The sequence below is a fragment of the Dipteris shenzhenensis genome, chromosome 30 (genome assembly GCF_047967505.1).
Source record: "Dipteris shenzhenensis isolate YYH24624 ecotype China chromosome 30, Dip_SZ_1.0, whole genome shotgun sequence".
Classification (NCBI taxonomy): domain Eukaryota; kingdom Viridiplantae; phylum Streptophyta; class Polypodiopsida; order Gleicheniales; family Dipteridaceae; genus Dipteris; species Dipteris shenzhenensis.
The window spans coordinates 12,828,959-12,848,457 of NC_141625.1; the positions used below are offsets into that span (position 1 = coordinate 12,828,959).

Consider the following 19,499-nt stretch of genomic DNA (forward strand, 5'->3'; position numbering starts at 1 on the left):
CAAGGTACCACATTCAGAAGCATTCTCATGTTATATTTAATGGCACCATCCGTTCCCTTTCATCTATAAGTTTAATTATGTTTTTCAATGTAGATAGATGCAGTTTGATTGATTGTATGCCATAAATTCGTATACATTTTTTCCTTAATAGAAAACATGGGGGAAGATACTAGAAAAAGTTTAAGCCTAGTTACAACCATGGGCATCCATAACCCCATATATTATTTAAATGATAACGGTTCATTAGACGGACTAAGGTATCACTCTTGAGTTAACGTGCAAAAAGCAAAACATAAGAACATCTTATGTATTCACATAGTCTACTTGTACAACCACCACAATTAATTCTTTTGCAATCAAAATGAGTTGCGCCCATGCATGGTCTGCAATTATGAAGGAGCTTTTCTTATAATAAGTGGCAATCTAAATCTTATAATAAGTGGCAATGTAAACCGTTGCAGCATATATTGTTTGCACTCTTTACTCGCAATTGCCATCAGGTTAAATTCATTTCTAGCATGAGTGGCAGGTGGCAATCGTTTTGGCTCAATCTCAGCTTAAATTCATTCCTAGCACGAGTAATCTTTTGGCTCCACCTCAGCTGTTGATCGAGAGGAGTTGTGGTTGCTATGAACAACTTCCTTTCTTGGCCTTGCAAACTATTCAAGCCACATTCCTAAGGACCGAAGAATAAATGCATTTTCTCTTCAGAGCATGCTGCGGCTACCCTTGAGCAGGGACAATGGATTTTTAGAACACTGAAAATAAGCGTGCGTGGCTGGAGATTTGTGTGAAACAATCTTGGCGTTGCAAGCAACATACATGTTCCTCCTAAAAGCTTTGCTCTTAAGTTCCCTAACAATACCTTTGACATCCACAACAGTCTTGCACAGAAAATCGTAAGAGGGCAAAAGAAACTTGCCTCTTAGGCAGAGTAGCTCGCACACGAAAATGAGCTTTGCAACTTCTTAAGGCCTCATGAACATTGTCTTTCAAAGGGTTTCAGTAACCCCGAGAGTCTACCAATTCGTCCAGATGTTGTAATCTGTATCGGAGCGCTTCCCATCGACCAAAGCGTCTTGGCAACCAATAAAGTGCGTAATATTGTCCTCGTCCACATTAATCAGCGCATGAGCACGCCCTACGGCACCTCCCAAGACAGCGACTTCATCCGCATTGACCGTAATTTCTATATAGCCCATCCTCACGAAAGGATTCTCAATCTGAAGAGCTCAATCGAAATATAAAGCCAAGTCAGTGACCAATGCTCTAAGTACGGCGACCCTGGGACGACTTGGACATTTTGGGGGCTTTAGGAGCCAGATTTGTTACCCTAAACTTGGTTCTTGCACCCCAGACAATAAGAGTCTCGTTGCAGAAACGGTGTCGATGATTCCCACGCATGAAGCCGGGTTTGATCTGACCGACATGGACTGCTTTGCAAGTTGTCGCGGCACCTAGAAGAAACATGGGAGCAGCGCATCAAGAATCTATGAAAGGAGCCAAAAGGATGATTAAGGAACAAGGAAGAGGAGAAAGGAACCAGAAATTCCAGCGCGGGAGGAAGCAGCGATGGGATCAAGGAGCCATCCGCGCCTATCGTGGGACAATTGAGAAGCATTCCACTTGGAGCAGCAATCGGAGATTCCATGGAAGCTGTGGGGAAGGGAAACGGGGCTTGTGATGGAGGTGGCGAAGAGAAATGTAGCGATGCAAGCCAAAGAGGCGAGCAAGCACAACCCCAGCAAGAGGAGTGATTTGGGAGGAGTGTTTATGCGAGACATTCACAACAATCAAAGAGTTTCCCTTCCACTTCCCATGAAACTCTAAGGCACCTTTCATCACCACCTTTTGTCACTCGTTTCAAAGGTGGAGTGCGAACGTGGGTTATGCTCATTCGTCCTTGTCTCTCATAAGGTCGCCTTCACACTCTTCCGCACACCCCCTGAAGCCCCAAACGGTCCTCTCTACCTTTATTTTCCCTCACATGACAGAGGCCGTCTGTCGCCCCCTTCACCACCAGTGGCTGAACAAACTACAATGTTTATTGAATGCCATGCATGTATATCAACCAACATGGTATAGTCTGGTAGTTGCACTGACAATCTGTGAGCAAAGTGGACCCACATTCAAGTCTTGGCAGTGCGCGCTTATTGGTGGAATTCTGACAGACACGCGACTCGATTGCCTCGTCAAATTTTATCACGATAGGCACTCGAGTGAGAAATGGCCTTAACAGCCAGCTTTGACTTTGAATAAATCAACAACCAAAAGTCATCAAAGAACAAATCCTAATTCTCTCTATTTTTGAAATAGAAAAGATAATCTACTACTACATGCATGGAGACTACTGTACATACTACTATAAAATCAAATTCCTACTAGTTGGGTTTGTTGCCTATGTAGAATAATGTGAGTTGTCCGCATGAAATGTGAACTTGTTGGCTGATAGATAGAGGCAAAACTTTTTAACATAGTAGAACATGCCAAGTGCCTCCTTTTTGTGGTAGAATAAACTTTTTTGGCCTTAGATTGTCTATAACTTGCATAGTAAACTGGACGATACCATTTTTTGGCTATTGTTCTTGCATAAGGACACTACCCACTACTACATCTTAGCCATACACAAAAATGGTAAGGTGGGATCCAATCTAATGGTTGGACTATTGACATGTTTGACAACATCAACTTGAGTCCTTGGAATGCCAAATTGCATTATTTTGACTAGGCTATCAAATCCTTCTTACTCTATGATTCCAAATTGGTAGCAAACACACAGAATCCATCTAAACAAGAGTGACTTTTGTGGCCTATAATCGCATCTAGCAGAGAATCGTGAATGATGATAAACTTGCAACTTTTTGTTCTTCTCAGGAATAATGACTATGGGGGAGATCTATTGAAGTATATGGGTCATTGGACTAGTCTCACCCATGTATAAATGGTTAAATATATGTTCATAATATATATAGATGAGTAGATGGTTAGGATCATAGAGTTCTCTAGAAGGATCCTAAGTCCTTATGTAAATAGCACTTATGGACTTAGGCCAACCCACCTACGGCTCCGTATATATGACTAAGGGCAACTCACCTAGGGCTCCATATATATATCATCTTTGTCTTTTTGGTTATGTGAGACTGACATTTTGGCCAACTCTATATGTGATCTCTGTAGTCTCCTCTTTTCTTAGAGTGTTGGACTATGTGTCCTCATTTAGAGCTATGTGCTCTTGGACATGGTATCAAAGCAGTTAGGTACTACCTGGTAGGTGTGAGTTTCTGATTGTATGTTCGAGTTTTTGACTATGTGTTAGGGTGATTTTTTCAAAATTTTGGGGCCTTGGCACTTGCAATATTTTTTCTTGTGAGTTTTTAACCCCATAAAGATATAGCTAGTGGCTAGCTATATATTGACCCTAAACATAATCTACCATTGTCCCCTTTCAACTCAGCTAGTAGTAGGATTGCACAAATGTTTGTTGTCAAAAGTCACTTGTTATCATGCTACCAATGGTAAAAAATAAAAGTTATAGCTCCACGCCTACCTGAATCAAAGCTACCAATGCCCATCATATATGGTTTGCATGGTCGAGGTCACATTTAAGCATAGCTCACTGGCGAGCTATGTTAGAGGTGGAGAAACAAAAAATAGATTGAAAGTTTTAAGCCCCTCTTCAACATAGCTCACCAGCAAGCTATGTTAGAGAGCAATACGAAAGATTTTTTCTTCTCTCTTTTTTGGACCCCCAAGAGGGAGAGAGAGATAAGGGGCATGGGGGGGGGGGGCATGAAAAAAATATTTGGCCTCCTCTAGCATAGCTTGCGGGGAAGCTATGTCAAAGGGGATGAAAAAAACAAATACCATAAAATGATTCTAGCCCACTTAAGCATAGCTCGCTGATGTTCAAATAGAAGATATATATATATATATATATATATAAAGAGAGAGAGAGAGAGAGAGAGAGAGAGAGAGAGAGAGAGAGAGAGAGAAATGTGAAAAGAAAATCTTACCTTCTCTAGCATAAAAATGGCAAGCTATGCTAGAGAGGGGCGAAAAAAACAAATAACATAAAAATGTTTTTAGCCCACTCTAGCATAGCTCACTGGAAAGCTATGTTGGAGGGGGACCAAAAAGAGAGAGAGCAAAAGAGGAAGAGAGAGAGGGGGGTGAGAGAGGGGGGAGGAGAGAGAGGGGGAGATAGAGATAGAGAGAGAGATAGAGAGAGAGAGAGAGAGAGAGAGAGAGAGAGAGAACGGGGGGGCGGGAGGGAGGGGGAGAGCCAAAGGGAGAGTAGGAGGGGTAGAGAGAGAGAGAGAGAGAGAAAGAGAGAGGGGGGGAGGGAGGGAGGAAGGGAGAGAGGGAGGGAGGGAAGGAGGGAGAGGGAGAGGGAGAGAGTGAGGGAGGGAGGGAGGGAGGGAGGGAGAGGGTGAGAGAGAGAGAGAGAGAGAGAGAGAGAGAGAGAGAGAGAGAGAGTTAAATAGAAATAGTGGGAGAGAGAGATAGAAAAGATGACAAAGGGTGTGAGAGAGTGTAGAAAAAATATAGATAGAGCGTGAGAGAGAGGGGATGAGAGGGATAAAGAGAAATAGAGAAAAGAGAGAGAGAGAGAGAGAGAGAGAGAGAGAGAGAGGTGGAGAGATGCACATTTGTCTAATTTGCAAGCTATCTTTAAATAATTCAAGCATTGTTTTAAGAGTTTTATTTGAATTTTTCTAGCATTAGTAAAGTATTTTAGAATTGTAGGTCATTATGTAAGCTTGCTATGGAGATGCAGTGGCAGATAAATTGCATCATGTAGAGATAGGAGAACAAATTTGAACAGTAGGAGAGCAATGATGGAGATAGAGGTGCAACAATCGGGGCGAGTACTTTCCTTCAATGACTCAATGTATAGAACTAGCAGATGGTTGATAAAATCTAGTCAATAATTTGAATAGATTTTGAATATTTTTTTGGCAGATACCGCTTTGACAAAATCAAGTTGTTATAGCCAAATATTTCAAAAACTACATCATTTGGAGATGATGATGATTTTGTTGATGATTATTTGTGTGAGATAAGTTCAAAAGAAGAAGTGCCTAAAGAAGAGGTGCAAGGTAAGGAGGAGAATTAAAGAAAACAAAGTGAGGGTGGCTCTTTGGTGAGATACCTACCCACTTTCAAGTGGAATTATCAGCACAAACTATGGACTGACTTAGGATAGTACGAGGGGCTCTAGCTCCACTAATCCCGTTGTGCCAAATTTACATTCATGATGGTGTTACATAAGTAAACCAAAGTGATCTACATTGGTATCCATTTCATACGAGCTCGAGTGGAGGATGGGACTATTTTGTTAGTTCATTGTTTCTTTGAGGACCAAATAGCAGATTTTTACACAAAATCCTTGGCTCATGAGAAGTTTAAAAAGTTTAAGTCCTACCTATCTCTTTGTGACATAGAGACCACCCAATGACAAGGGAGTGTTAAAGTATATGGCCATTGGGCTGGTCTTACCAATGTATATATGATTGGATATATGTTCATATGATGTATAGATCGGTCAATGGTTAGGACCATAGAGCTCTCTAGAGGGATCCTAAGTCCTTGTGTGAATAGTCCTTATGGACTTAGCACAACCCACCTAGGGCTATTGTATCATCTTCATCTTTTTGGTTATGTGAGAGTATACATTTTGTATAGCCAACTCTATAGATTACTAGAAGAGTTAGAGTTCCCACATTGAGAGCTTCATGCGAGATGTAGCACGTCTTCATGTGCACTATGCAATGCATGGAAAAATGATATCTTATTGTCACCAACAACCAACTCTATTGCACCAAGATTATTTAAATGGTGTGGATGGTGCAATTGTGCTATAGTTATCTCTCAAAACTTTACTTTCTTTCTTTTTATAGATTGCCCTAGGGCTAGTGGCCTTCTCTCCATAGATTGATTTGATGCATCTTCCATCTTCAATAGGTTGTCTATTCATAGCACTGCATAAACAACTTCAATTCCTTTCTATGACCTTGTGGTTCCTAAATTGCACAAAGCTCTACTAGCACCTCAGCCAATCACAATTTGCCTCTCGAACTTTCCTTTCTCGTTCAAAGATTGCAATTTGCAACCTTCCTTCTTTAAATAGCTAGTCTAGGTAGGTCTCTTTCTAGAGTCTAGAATGCTCGATCACAAAGCAGGATCGCCAATGTTTTGGGATTCATCTGGAACCTGCAAAATTGTTCTATACTAATAGTTCTACTACTCCCATCTCTCAAAAATAGAGAAGACTCTAACAAAAAACTCAAAAACATCTTCAACATTGCACCATACCTTTAAGGTGGTACTAGCATTACAGATTGTACAAAAGATCATCATTGCAACATAATTCAAAAACTCACAACACTATTGAATTGCTCATTATGACTCTTATCCACACAACATCTCATTCTCATTCTCATATGTTTCCAGGCATGGAACTGAAGAGGTACACCTGACAAGTGGTGACTCTTCATATCTGTAAGCACTAACTGTTCATAAATACTACTAAAATACTATCCAAATATAATCCACCTATCATTGGAACATCATGCAATATATCACCAAGCTGGCCACCGCTACTCTTAACAACCATTGAGCATGTTAACGGATCTAGCCTATCCAAACCCTATGGGTTTTGAGACACAAATGGCTCCGTTTCAAAGTAGTCATCAGAATCACCCAAATTGGCAAGGATAACACAAAGAGCCATTTGGATCTCGTATATGGATAACACAAGAGCCATTTGGAGACAAAGGAAGGTTGAGAGAATTAGCATATACCTTGGCGCGATATGGGCCCAAGTGGTTGTAACAAGAGAGAGAGTGTGTTACAAGGAATAGTGTTGGCTCTCCCTTCAAAGGTGACTTGTATAGAAGGCCAAATGTTTGACTTTGGTCTTCATTGTGTACTTCAAGGAATGGAATAGAAGCTCTCTTTTCTCTCATTCTCTTACATTGAGTTTTTTTGTTCTTCCTTGTGAGTTGCCTTGTGATTGCCACTACTCCCTTATTCCCCTCCCCCTCCCTCATGCTCTCTTCTCCCTTCCCTCTCCCTCTACCCTCTCTCTCCCCCTTCTAGTGGAATCACTTGCACATGATCCGGTAGACGCTTGGGTGACACAAGTAGGTTGTTTGTGCATATGGAGCTCCCACAACGAGTTGTTCAGGAGTAGAGGCTTTGATGGCATTCCTCAAGATCCCCATGACACATTCACCTCGGGTCTTTGGTGGCATATCTCTCCATTAGAAGCATGCCTCTCTTCTCGTTGGTTGGTTCTTTGTTCATCAGCCATAGATGGTCTTTCACCTTCATATCTTTCTTGATGCAATCCTTCTGGAATGACAACCCAGGATTGTCATTCCTTCTGAAATGACAACCCAAGATTGTCAACGATGCTCTCTTCGTTCTCTGAGTTGGTCTTCTCATTCCTTATGATGTTCCAATGAGGAAACAGCCATCCTCTTGAAATCCTACTCTTAGTAGCTGAGTACTCATACTCCACTTGCCATGACGGACCTTCATCCACCAATCTTTCGGGTCACCCTGGGCCAACACAATCATTCCATCCTTTTGGCTATGTGTAATAATCAACTTCCACCCTTGGGGTAGTGTAGCCAAGTCTTTCTTCTCATGCTCGTTGCTCCTATTGGATAGTTGCTCCTGCTAATTTCCTTTGGGCATTGGACTCTAGTTCCAAGACCTCCAATTCTCATGGTCAAACGTAGCCAATTCTTTCAGCTCAGACACTCTTTGTGCCTCGCCGCATATCTTCTTCATCTTTGCAAGCATGTGTCAACCATGGATTAAGGAAAAAGGAGCTAAGTAGTGATTCGAGTACTCTCTGTATCCCACACGCTGGTCTTGAAACATGCCACCAAATGATTCGACTAGTCTAGAGTCACTTGGAAAAATTTCTTGTAATAGTCCACAGTTCCTAGCAAATGTTTTATTTCATTGCTGGTTAACATGAACCTTCATGACCTCGACACTGATCTTATAAACTCTGTTCTTTGAATCTCCTAACCTTACAGCTTGTCAACTAGAATCCTTAGTAGGATCACCAAAATGTTGACGCTTCGATTCCCTCACTAGATACTAATTCAAAAAAGGTGCTCGATGTTAACCCAACTCGGTATGATGCTCGATGAAGATGAATTCTCTTGTAGTCCTAAGGATGGTGTGCTTGGGTGCTGAACAGTTGACAACATTTGCACTCAAAGGTTACGATTAGCTAGAACTGTGTGATGATAGGAGAATACCGAGTTGTCACACATTTAAGAACACTTATAAGAATATGGAGTGCATAACAACAATAGAGTCAAGTGCATAGACAAGCAACATCAACTTGTATTGAAATCACTCAATTGTCTGGAGTAAAACCAAGGTGCCTCAGCTTGCAATGAACACTCCTATCCTAGCAAGCTTAGGTCAGTAGATGAAGAGATCTTGGCACACTACTCTCTTATTCTCTTCTTTGCATGTTACAACCATATCAATCTACCTAACAACCACCTTCCAAACGTGCTCGGTGCACCAACCCACATCCCTTGATTAGTGATGATGTCGCAATATCCTGCTCCTCCGCTACAAAACTGGTGCTTGTTTGAAGTTCCACCACTTCCATCTGAGGTCGGCACTCAATGACCACACTTAGTCATGGATCCATGTTAGCCTAACCCGAGGGCTAACACTCCCTTATGAGGTAGAGGTTGTGATTTGCTAGTTGTAGTTACAACTTGTAGTACTACAAAAATGGTTGACAATTTGTCTTCTATTGTAAGTGAGAAGCTTGACAAGAATAGGCAAGGAAGTTTATGATGACCAATTTTCCTTATGGGAGAGGGATTTTGGGAGTTCATTAGTGTGGGTATGGGTATGCACCTACTCTTTGTGAGGTTCCTACTCTATAGTAATTACAAAACTTCAAAGCATGGCACCAGTGATCTAGGAATTTTATGTATTTGCTATTTGTTATTGCTAATCATGCAATGATTGTGCATGTACAGAATGCACATACACCTAAGGAAGCATGCGATACATTGGTGAATATGTATAGCACCAATAACCAAGCAAAAAAATGTGGCTCAAGCAAGAGTTGCATAATGTTCACATACAAGACGCACAGGCACCTAAGGAGGCATGGGATACATTGGTGAAGATGTGTAGCACCAATACCCACGCAAAAAATATGCAAGTCAAGTAGGAGTTGCATAATGTGCAAATAGGGAACACCAACATGAACATTAGTGAGACTATTATGAAGGTGCTCTTGGCTCAATTATAGCACTATTTTCTAATCAGGGCTTGGTGTTTGTGACCTTGAAATAGTTTTGGAAAGGAATATGGCCAGTTTTGAACCTCCATTGGATTTGTGAATTTTTTCCTTATTTTCAAGAATTGATTGCATTATTTATTAGTGAGGAGACGAGGAATGTTGGTCGTTCATCTTTTCCTTATGTTTTTTTTGCATTAACTACTCCAATGTGCAAGGTCTTTCTATATCTTGGCATTACTCTATATAAGGCAAAAAAATTTTGAGTAAATATCATCATTCGAAGGAACAAGGGTTCTTAAACATGTCCTTTGCAAGTGTATGCCACATTACTCAATCCTTGTCAACATTATATAAGCACAAAGCAAATCAACATTGTGCAAGGGTGGCATTTCGCAAAAGAACAATGTGATAACTTAAGATGAATTTAAAAAGGATTCATACAAAGCCTTTCAACGATACATAACTTACAACTAAGAAAAGATTTACTTCCTTTAAATCCTCGATGCTTACAATGGGCTAACAAAAATGGCTACCTTCATAACTTGCAAACATTAGTGATAAATATGGTTAATACCAAACGCTTGTGGTGCGTGCTAGTGCCTTGGATAATTCTGTGGGTAGCCCTTCCTTTTATTTGGGTGTGCCAAAGTAATTGCCCTTCTTTTTATTTATGCTATCCTTCCTTTTATTTTTGTGTGTATAGTAATTTTTGTTTCTAAATGACTAGTGGGGTGTCACCTCATTTGAGTGATGCAAATCCTCATGAAGCAAATGCATAGCATGGAGGGGAAGGGGGGAACACAATGCAAAATGCATATCCTATTGACTTATCTCTAGCTTCTATCTTTTTTGCTTCCTCTGATGATGTAATAGGCACATCACTCTTGATAGCCGAGGTCCTTCACCACCTTACCTTGTTGTATAGCACCATTGACTTGTCTTCTAGTGCCATCTACAAGGGACTAGTCATTTAATACACAAAGTTGACGGGCAAGTATAAGTTGCTCCTCGCTTTGCCTAATGCTTTTCCCATTTGTTCCTTGGTTGGGATCTTGATTTGTTCACTTTTCCCTTCAATAAAAAAACTCACCTTCAGTTTCAATTGAATCTTTAAAACATCACCTTTACGGATCAACATTGGCCCCAAATCTACTTCAAGATAGATTCTTTTGGCCCCAAATATGCTTCAAGATAGATCCTTTTGGCCCCAAATCTACTTTAAGACAGATCCTTGTGGCCCTTGAATTTTTCTTTACTATTCACAGAACTTGCTTGTGGAGTCAGCATCCCATGTTGCCTCACTATGGGGGAAGCGGTGGGTTATAGAATTTGCATATCATCTCATAGATCCTTGTGGCCTCATGCACTAAAATGGCATACATTCAAAATTAGATGTCTTTTCCCATGTTGAGGCCCATGATCAAACATGCATGCCCTTTGGTTCTTTGAGTGATGAAAGGGTGGCCAACATTTTGAGGAATGAGGTTCAATGGTTTTCCCTCCTCTTGAACCTTGGTTACCTTGTCAAGACTTGATTAACTCCTCGACTCAATGCTTGCTTTGTGTTGAGAAAGATTGACAAGGAGATGTGAGGAGTGACTTCACATGTTTGTACTACACACCTTCTAGCCTGATTCCCTAGGAGCTTTCTCTATGTTGGGGTCCTTGGTGGGTTCATGGATGGTAATCAAGCTTTGCGATCCAACTCAACAAGCCCCTCCTATGGGGATGTCCATGCCCTTTCTAACTATCATAGCTCCATGATTTGCTTTTTCTCAACCTCGAATATTGCTCATCCTTTGCTATCCAAGTTATTTGCTCCTTCTCCTTGATTGCCCATTCCTTTGCCTCTCAAGCTTCTTGTGCATCGGCCTCTTTTGTGGCTTGCTTTCTTGCCTCCTCGACCACTTGGTTTTCTACTTCATTGGCAGCTCATTTTTTGGCTTCACTGGACACTCACTCCTTCTCTTCCTTGTTTTCTTACCTTTCTTCAGCCTTTTTTCTCCCTTTTTTTTTTGGTTGGTCTCCTATGTATTCAGCCTTCTATTTGTCTTGACACGTCCCTTCCTTCATTTTCACAGTGGGTACCATTTCCTAATTTGTATGTTTGCTTTCAACAAGCTCATCTGCCATATTGGATTCACTTGTTGCATCAGTTGACAGTTGGGTCCTTTCCACTACTGTGTTCCTCCTTAGCTTCAGAACCTGGCTCTGTGCATTCTTCCTATTAGTGGTGTCTTCAAAAGATGTCTTCAAAAGATTTAAAGACACATACACATATCCACTCTTGGCAATGGAAATACTAGGGTTGGACTTAGATCTGACTAATGTCAGAAAAAGGAAAAGATAGTACCAAACATACAAAGAATTGAGACAACTTTTTGTAGAGTAGAAATGTTGCAAATAGTTTGTATATCAGTAGATGGCAACAACAACCCTGATGTAGGAGATAAAGATGATCTTATAACAACATCCAATAGTGTTCCTTCAGTCAGGTAACAGTAAAAAACAGACATAGTTCAAAACATGATGTGGTGTGGATAAGGCCACTACTATTACTGTTAGGGGCAGTTATAAATGTCCCTATAGTTACAAAATTATCCACTACTTACTAATGTAACTCCCCTTTACTAGAGGTCTATTAACCCTCCTCCGTTGAGGTCCACATGTTGAGATATTGAGCTCCACTCGCGATATGCCAGGGTGACTATTGTGCATTTATGTCACCGACTTGTTAGCTGGAGATGCGGTTGGTACACCGCCCACGAATAATAGCTGGATGACAGCTATCCTTATCTACACTAGTTCATGGCTTAGTTAGTATGCCACCTTAGTTAGTTGAGTTTGGTTTGAGACCCACATATAGGGTTCTTCTATTTCTTTGTACTAGAGTTCTTTTGGCTTTCACAACTAAGAAGAGGAAAACTGTTTTCAGCCTCCACCTTTGTGTGTATTCCCCCACTGTGTATGTGAGAAAGCTGCAAGTGAGACTCCTTCCCTCTCTCCCACTATCTTCACATGGTATCAGAGCCTTGTTTGTGGTAAGGAGCTCAAGAAAGCAAACCAAGTTCGTGGTGTCCTGGTAAGAGGACCAGTGTTGCTTTCCTTTTTCGAGTTTGGGAGCAAATCTCTGCAGGTAGCACAGCCGGAAGTGCAAGAGTGCACTGTCTCAGATTGAGACGCCCTTCGCGGTGTGGTGAGAGCACAGTATATGCAGCGGGAGAGGGCGAAGCCCATGGTGACTTTATTTTTCTGATTTGAGGTCATTTCGAGGCCCGTTTTGGAGGCGGAAGTTCTCCGCAGGCACTCAAAAAAAGGCCCTGTTTTTGCTGTGCGACCACTGCTCGGCTAGTTGGTGAAAAGTTGCCGCAGAAATTGCATTGTATGCCTGTGTGCAGAGATATTGGGAGTTGCAGATTCATGCTTGTTGCCTGTTGATGCAAAATCGTCACTAGGAAGTGACTGTGTGGTGAAATACCACTTTCGTTAGTTTTGCAGATCTGCCCGTGTGAGGCAAAAGCTGTGTTTTTGCAGTGACAGAATATTTTGTAGTGTTCTGTAATGGCATCTGATTCTCTTTCGCAGATTGTCACTGAAAAGCTTGACAAGAACAACTTCCAAGCATGGAAGTTTAGAATGACGAATTTCTCGATGGGAAAAGGCTACTGGGAGTTCATTACAGGAAAAAAAAGAAGAACCAGTTCTTCCTAATGTTCCCAATCAACAGGAAATGTAGGCATTTAAAGGATGGCATGAGAGAGCCAGAAAAGTTATGTACTGGCTGTCTATCAGTATTTCAGATTCAATGATTGTGCATATTCAGGATGCAAGTACGCCAAAGGTGGCATGGGATACTTTGGCTAAAATGTACAGCACAAATACACAGGCCAGGAAAATGCAGCTCAAGCAGGAGTTGCACAATGTGTAGAGAGAAAATATGAGCATCAATGACTACCACATGAAGGTGAAGAAAATTGCGGATGCACTTGCTTCCATTGGGTCGCCAGTGGATGATGACGATTTAGTTTCTGTGACCTTGAATGGTCTAGGAAAGGATTATGCACAGTTCCGGACATCCATTGCCGTCCGTGAAAAATTTCTAGATTTTGAGGAGTTGATTGCTCTTCTAATTTCTGAAGAGCAGAGAAATGGGGGTGCATCTTCTTCAGCAGGAACTTCAAAAGAAACTGTCTTCTACTCAAATGCTGGCAGAGGTAGAGGCAGAGGTAGAGGAGGCCGATCTGCAGGCCGTGGAAGAAATCAGAATATGCAGCAAACACAAGAAAACCAGTCCTATGCAGGAGGACATGGTAACTCTAGAGGCAGGGGGAGCGGAGCCAAAGAGGCCGTGGTGGATGGCAGAGAGGCCAAAATGCAAACAGCAATGTTGAATGCTACTATTGTGGCAAAATGGTTCATATGGCTAAGGACTGCTATAAAAAGCAGAATGACATTATGAATGGAAAATTGCAGCAAGGCAATTATGCATCTTCTAGTAGGCAGGGTGATGACAGAAATGAGCATCTATTTATGGTGCAGCATATGACCAATTCTGTGACAAGTGCAGAAGAATGAAATGATGTGTGGTATGTTGACTCAGGTGCATCAAACCACATGACAGGTCATGCAGAATGGATGCAAGATGCAAGGAAAATGGAAAAACCAGGATTTGTGGAGACTGGTGATGATACTGCACATCCTATTGTGCAGATTGGCAAAATTCCTTTGTCTATGCAAGATGGAAAAAAGAAATACTTGTCTGATGTATTTCATGTCCCAAACATCACCAAGAACCTAGTTTCTGTTGGTCAAATGGTTGAGCAGGGCTTGCAGGTCAGATTCAATCCTCATGGATGCTTTGTTGAGGATATGAAAAATAATGGTCGCTTGATAGCAAAAGGAAAGAAGAAGGGTAGGATGTTTACGTTGGATGCGGACATGCCTGAATTGAGTGCAGCAATGTTTGCACATGGGACCGGTGTAGTTGCAGATATTGATATCTAGCACAAACGCATTGGTCATGTTAATATACAGCGACTTAAATCAATGCAAGCCCAAAATATTGTTGCAAGATTGCCTAAATTCAAGGTTGCAGAAATGCACAAGGTTTGTGAAGCCTGTCAATTTGGGAAACAGGCAAGGAAACCTTTTCCTAGGCATGTTCAAGAGAGTAAAAAGCCATTGGAATTAATCCACTCTGATGTGTGGACTACTAAAGCTGCATCTATTGGAGGCTGTCACTATTTTGTCACATTTATTGATGACTTCAGCAGAAAACTTTGGGTGTATTTTATGAAAAAGAAAAGTGAAGTGTTTGGGCACTTCAAAGCTTTCAAAGCTATGGTTGAAAAAGAAACAGGCCTGCAAATAAAATGCCTAAGGTCAGATGGAGGGGGAGAGTACCTCTCAAATGAGTTTGCAAGGTTCTTGCAGGAGCATGGTATAAAGCAGCAATATTCATGCAGTCATACCCCACAGCAAAATGGAATTGCAGAAAGGAAAAACAAGCATATTGGAGAGGTATCTCGGGCTATGCTAAATGAAAAAGATCTACCAGATTATTATTGGGCTGAAGCAGTTGCTACAGTAGTTTATAGAATGAACATGACTCCCACTGCAACAATACATGGCATGATGCCAGAGGAGATGTATACTGGTAGGAAACCAGATATTTCCCATTTGAAAATTTTTGGTTGCATTGCCTATGTCCATGTGCCAGATGAGTTGAGGTCCAAGTTGGATCCAAAAGCTGAGAAGTGCGTCTTTATTGGTTATTCTCTGCAGTAGAAAGGGTATAGATGCTATAACCCTTCTACACGGAAGTTCACAGTGAGCAGAGATGTTGTTTTTGATGAGATGAGCAGTTGGTATAAACCAGTAAATGTGATGATTGATGTAGATGCACAAAATGGTAATGCTGCACAGAATTCATAGCAGCAATCACAAAATATCAGTGGACCTGGAGTGTCCTCTAGCAGTGGTTCACATACTTCTCCATGGACAGGCAGATTGAGATCAGGAGAATCTCCTCAAAGCAATGCAGAGAGTGGTATGCAGGTATCACGAAAAGGAAAAGAGAAGGTAGATCAGCCCATGTTTGATGTGAATGCAGGTCACTCTTGTGTGGATGGTGAATCTAGTGGCTCTAAACAGAGCATTGATGATGAGTTGGGTATTCCCTCTGTTGTTACACCTGGAGTAAGGAAGACCAGGGATGTTTTGAGAGCACCTGGAAGTGAGCCTATTGTGCGCAGGTCTACCAGGGCTAGGTATCCTGTGGATAGGCTGAAATATGATGGATTTACAGCCATTCACTATGCCTATATGGTCAAAGTGATACGGGAACCAGAACCCACTTCTTTTGAGCAAGCCATGGGAAATAAAAAATGGAAGAAAGCCATGGATGAAGAAATGGATGCCTTGGATGCAAATGCTACATGGGAATTGGTGCCTTTGCCTAAAGACAAGAATTCAATTGGCTGTAAGTGGGTTTATAAGATCAAGCACAATGCAGATGGTTCTATGAATAGATACAAGGCAAGATTAGTTGTCAAGGGTTATGCACAGACATATGGCATTGATTATGAAGAAACTTTCAGCCCGGTTGCAAGGATGGCAACCGTAAGAGCAGCCATTGCTATGGCTGCATCAAGGGGATGGTCTTTACATCAAATGGATGTAAAGAATGCCTTCTTGCATGGTGATTTGCAAGAAGAGGTCTTTATGGAGCAGCCAGCAGGTTATGTTCATGCTACTCATCTTGAGTTTGTTTGCAGGTTGAAGAAAGCCTTGTATGGCTTGAAGCAAGCACCTAGAGCATGGTTTGACAAGATAGGACAGTATCTTGTCACTATTGGCTTTTAGATTTCCAAGGCAGATTTCTCACTCTATGTGAGAAAAACAGAGAAAGGGATTATGCTGCTGGTCATTTATGTTGATGATTTGATCATCACACGTGATAGTGATGAAGATATCCTTCATTTGAAAATGATATTGAGGCAGAAGTTTGAGATGAAGGATTTGGAAGAGCTGCGTTATTTCTTGGGCATTGAGGTGATTAGATCACCAAGTGGGATACAGCTCTTGCATAGGCAGTATGGACTGGACATGCTATCCAAATATGGGATGACAGGCTGTAAGCCTATTTCAGTTCCTTTGGAGTAGAATGTGAAGCTCAGCGCAAATGCAGGTGAGCTTCTAGAAGACCCTACTATGTACAGATGCATAGTAGGAAGTTTGATTTACATGACTATTACCAGGCCAGATTTGAGCTATGCTGTTGGGTTGGTAAGTTAGTTTATGCAGGCTCCAAGGAAACCGCATTTGGATGCGGCTAGACGCATACTCAGGTATGTGAAGTCCACATTGCAGTATGGACTATTTGATGAGGCAGGGGTTCAAATACAGTTGCATGGATACACTGATGTTGATTGGGCTGGTAGTATTTCTGATAGACAATCTACCAGTGGATATGTGTTCTCTTTTGGGAGTGCTGCAGTCACTTAGAGCAGCAAGAAACAGCCTACAGTTGCCTTGTCGAGCACAGAGGCTGAGTACAGGGGTGCAACAATGGCTGCATGTGAGGTAGCTTGGTTGCATAAGCTACTCTATGATATGCATCAGTCTACAGATGGGCCAGTTGTCATTTATTGTGACAACATGAGCAGTATACACTTGGCAAATAACCCAGTCTATCATGCTAGAACAAAGCACATTGAGGTGCATTATCACTATGTGTGGGAGAAGGTTTTACTAGGTCTTATTGATCTAGTTTATGTCAGCACAGAGGATCAAGTAGCTGACATATTCACGAAGGCATTGGGCGCAGAGAAGCTGCGCAAGTTCAGAGACCTGCTTGGTGTGCAGGAATTGGGATTGAGCTCGAGGGGGAGTGTTGAGATATCGAGCTCCACTCGCGATATGCTAGGGTGACAGTTGTGCATTTATGTCACCGACTTGTTAGCTGGAGATGCGGTTTGTACACCGCCCACGAATAATAGCTGGATGACAGCTATCCTTATGTACACTAGTTCGTGGCTCAGTTAGTATGCCACCTTAGTTAGTTGAGTTTGGTTTGAGACCCACATATAGGGTTCTTCTATTTCTTTGTACTAGAGTTCTTTTGGCTTTCACAACTAAGAAGAGGAAAACTATTTTCAGCCTCCACCTTTGTGTGTATTCCCCCATTGTGTATGTGAGAAAGCTGCAAGTGAGACTCCTTTCCTCTCTCCCACTATCTTCACACCACATGGGTGGAGAGGTCATCCTCAACACTTGGCACACACAGTGGTCAAACTTTCTGTAAAAAATGGAAGACTCAAAACCTTCACTGGAAGTAGTCCATTAGATGGACCTTGATGGTGTGGATTGAGTTTAGATCTATTATTGCTCCCTTCGAAGCAATTGGGTTTGCTTCATCTGTATCTTCCCTACAGGTTTCATTCAGTTCTGGTTCCTCCTCAAGTGTAGTCTATGCTTCTTCAAAATCAGCACTAGGGGATAAGACCTGGTGGGGGGTAGTTATGATTTATGTATCCTGATATTTTGCATCCTTGAAAGGGGCATGCTTTGTAGACAACTGTGTGGACTAACTTTGTTGTGTTGCAGATGGCTTCTCAGGCTCTGTTTTTAATTTAAATAATTATGTCTCAACATCTTTTGGCATTCATCTCTCTTTTGCACCCTGTGCTGTAGCTATGAGTGTTTCCAATTCCTGTGCCATGATTTCATATGCATAAGAAATAGATGCAAAGGCCTCATAAGTCATTGCGCAATAACAAACAAGTGTTTTTTAAGATTGGACCATAGGTCATGAGATGACTTTTCCAGCTGTGTCTTCATATCTGTGAGATTGGAGGAGTTGAAAAAAACACCATCAACTTCCTCTGCCATTTCTTTGAGTTGCTTATCAACTCCTTCCACGGCATTTATCTGTTCCTTCAGTACAAGATTCTCAATGTTCAAGTTAGTGTGGGCTGCTCCAATTCTATCCAATTGTAGAAAAAATTATTCCTTCATTTCTTCTAACGAAGTAGTCACAGTTGGTAGGCATTCTTTTTGGACTCTGACCTGCTGGGCAGTGAGTTTGGAGACTTGCTTTTCTTGCATAGCTATGTACTGGGAATATTCCCTCTTGATTTCCTCTAGCTCCAACCATGTGGCATGGAGCTTTTTCTACATGTCGGCCTACTTCAGTATGTATTCGTGTCTGGCCTTCTTATCCTCTGTTAATTCCTACACTTGATAATTCAACTGCTGCAGCTGTATTTTTCTTTGCTGATCAACATAGTCCTGCAAAACTTGGAGTGCATGTTCTGGCTCCATGCTAGCATGTATTCCTTCTATAGTTGGACTCTATAGTTGGACTGTTTAGATTCTGTTTTGGGGATGCTTATAAGTTCATCATGTTGTGAACAAGAGATAATGCTTTGAAGGAGTTTTTGGAAGGCATAAGCAATATGCTGGCAATGTTATCTTCTAGTTTGCTCTAGTTCTCTGGATTTTGAAGCACATATTTCGACTGAGGATTTAACTTGATTTTCTTGGAAGATTTGGGCTCTGCAAGTGTGGCTAGTAGCTCTTCTCCTACTCCTACGAGGGGTGTATCCCTCAAATGTTCCACCAAGGATTGGTCGTAGATAGCCATAGTGGCTTCCTCCTTGGAGTATTGGACATCTTCCAACACTTGTAGCGTATCTCTCTTTGTTTTTTCCTCCTCATGCTGTTTGTTGTGCTTTATTTTTGTGCGCTCTTCATTGTAGTGATGGACTACCTCTAGGGCCTTTGTACCCATTTGACTAGCAAATTCAAATAATGCACCAATGAATGGCCCTATCTTTGAATGAGCATTGGAGGTGCTCAAGTCCTTTTTGGCGATCTTGCTCATCAAGCGTGAGTGCAGCAGATGTGCCCATGTGATCTTGGTTCCCTTCTCGGCTACAATAAGCATTGCATATGAATCTCTGCTCATAGTATTAGTTTTGTGATGAGAACTGCATCCTTTCAAGATACCAAACAAATTGTTGTTGTCTCCTCAAATCCTAAACATTATTGATAAAAAAGTAATTCTTTTGTGTCTCCGGTGGGCCAAACTAACTTTGCATGTCAAATCGACATCTTTTTTGTATACAACCTCCTCGTTGATGATAGAAAGCTGAAAAACATATGCTATAATGTCAAGTGAAAGCATGATATTCTTAGC

The 19,499-nt window shown here is 41.5% G+C and overlaps 1 protein-coding gene across 1 annotated transcript; it reads right to left on the reverse strand.

The window, feature by feature from the left end:
• Positions 1–439: 439 nt before the first annotated feature.
• On the reverse strand, positions 440–1,860 carry LOC147881735 (RmlC-type cupin). The gene is made up of 3 exons (XM_087401894.1): positions 1,544–1,860; positions 1,333–1,457; positions 440–1,223 (listed from the first exon to the last, which is right to left on the reverse strand). The coding sequence occupies exons 1-3, from the start codon at positions 1,782–1,784 to the stop codon at positions 1,020–1,022; spliced, it is 570 nt and encodes a 189-aa protein (XP_087258020.1). The 5' UTR covers positions 1,785–1,860; the 3' UTR covers positions 440–1,019.
• Positions 1,861–19,499: the final 17,639 nt, after the last annotated feature.

What these genes read in the sequence shown, in the direction of transcription:
- LOC147881735 (XM_087401894.1), bottom strand. Translation starts at nt 1,784, where the DNA reads ATGTCTCGCATAAACACTCCTCCCAAATCACTCCTCTTGCTGGGGTTG. An exon ending in CTCCCGCGCTGGAATTTCTG is followed by an intron (nt 1,458 to 1,543) that starts GTTCCTTTCTCC and finishes TGTTTCTTCTAG; the next exon opens with GTGCCGCGACAACTTGCAAA. An exon ending in GTGCAAGAACCAAGTTTAGG is followed by an intron (nt 1,224 to 1,332) that starts GTAACAAATCTG and finishes TGAGCTCTTCAG; the next exon opens with ATTGAGAATCCTTTCGTGAG.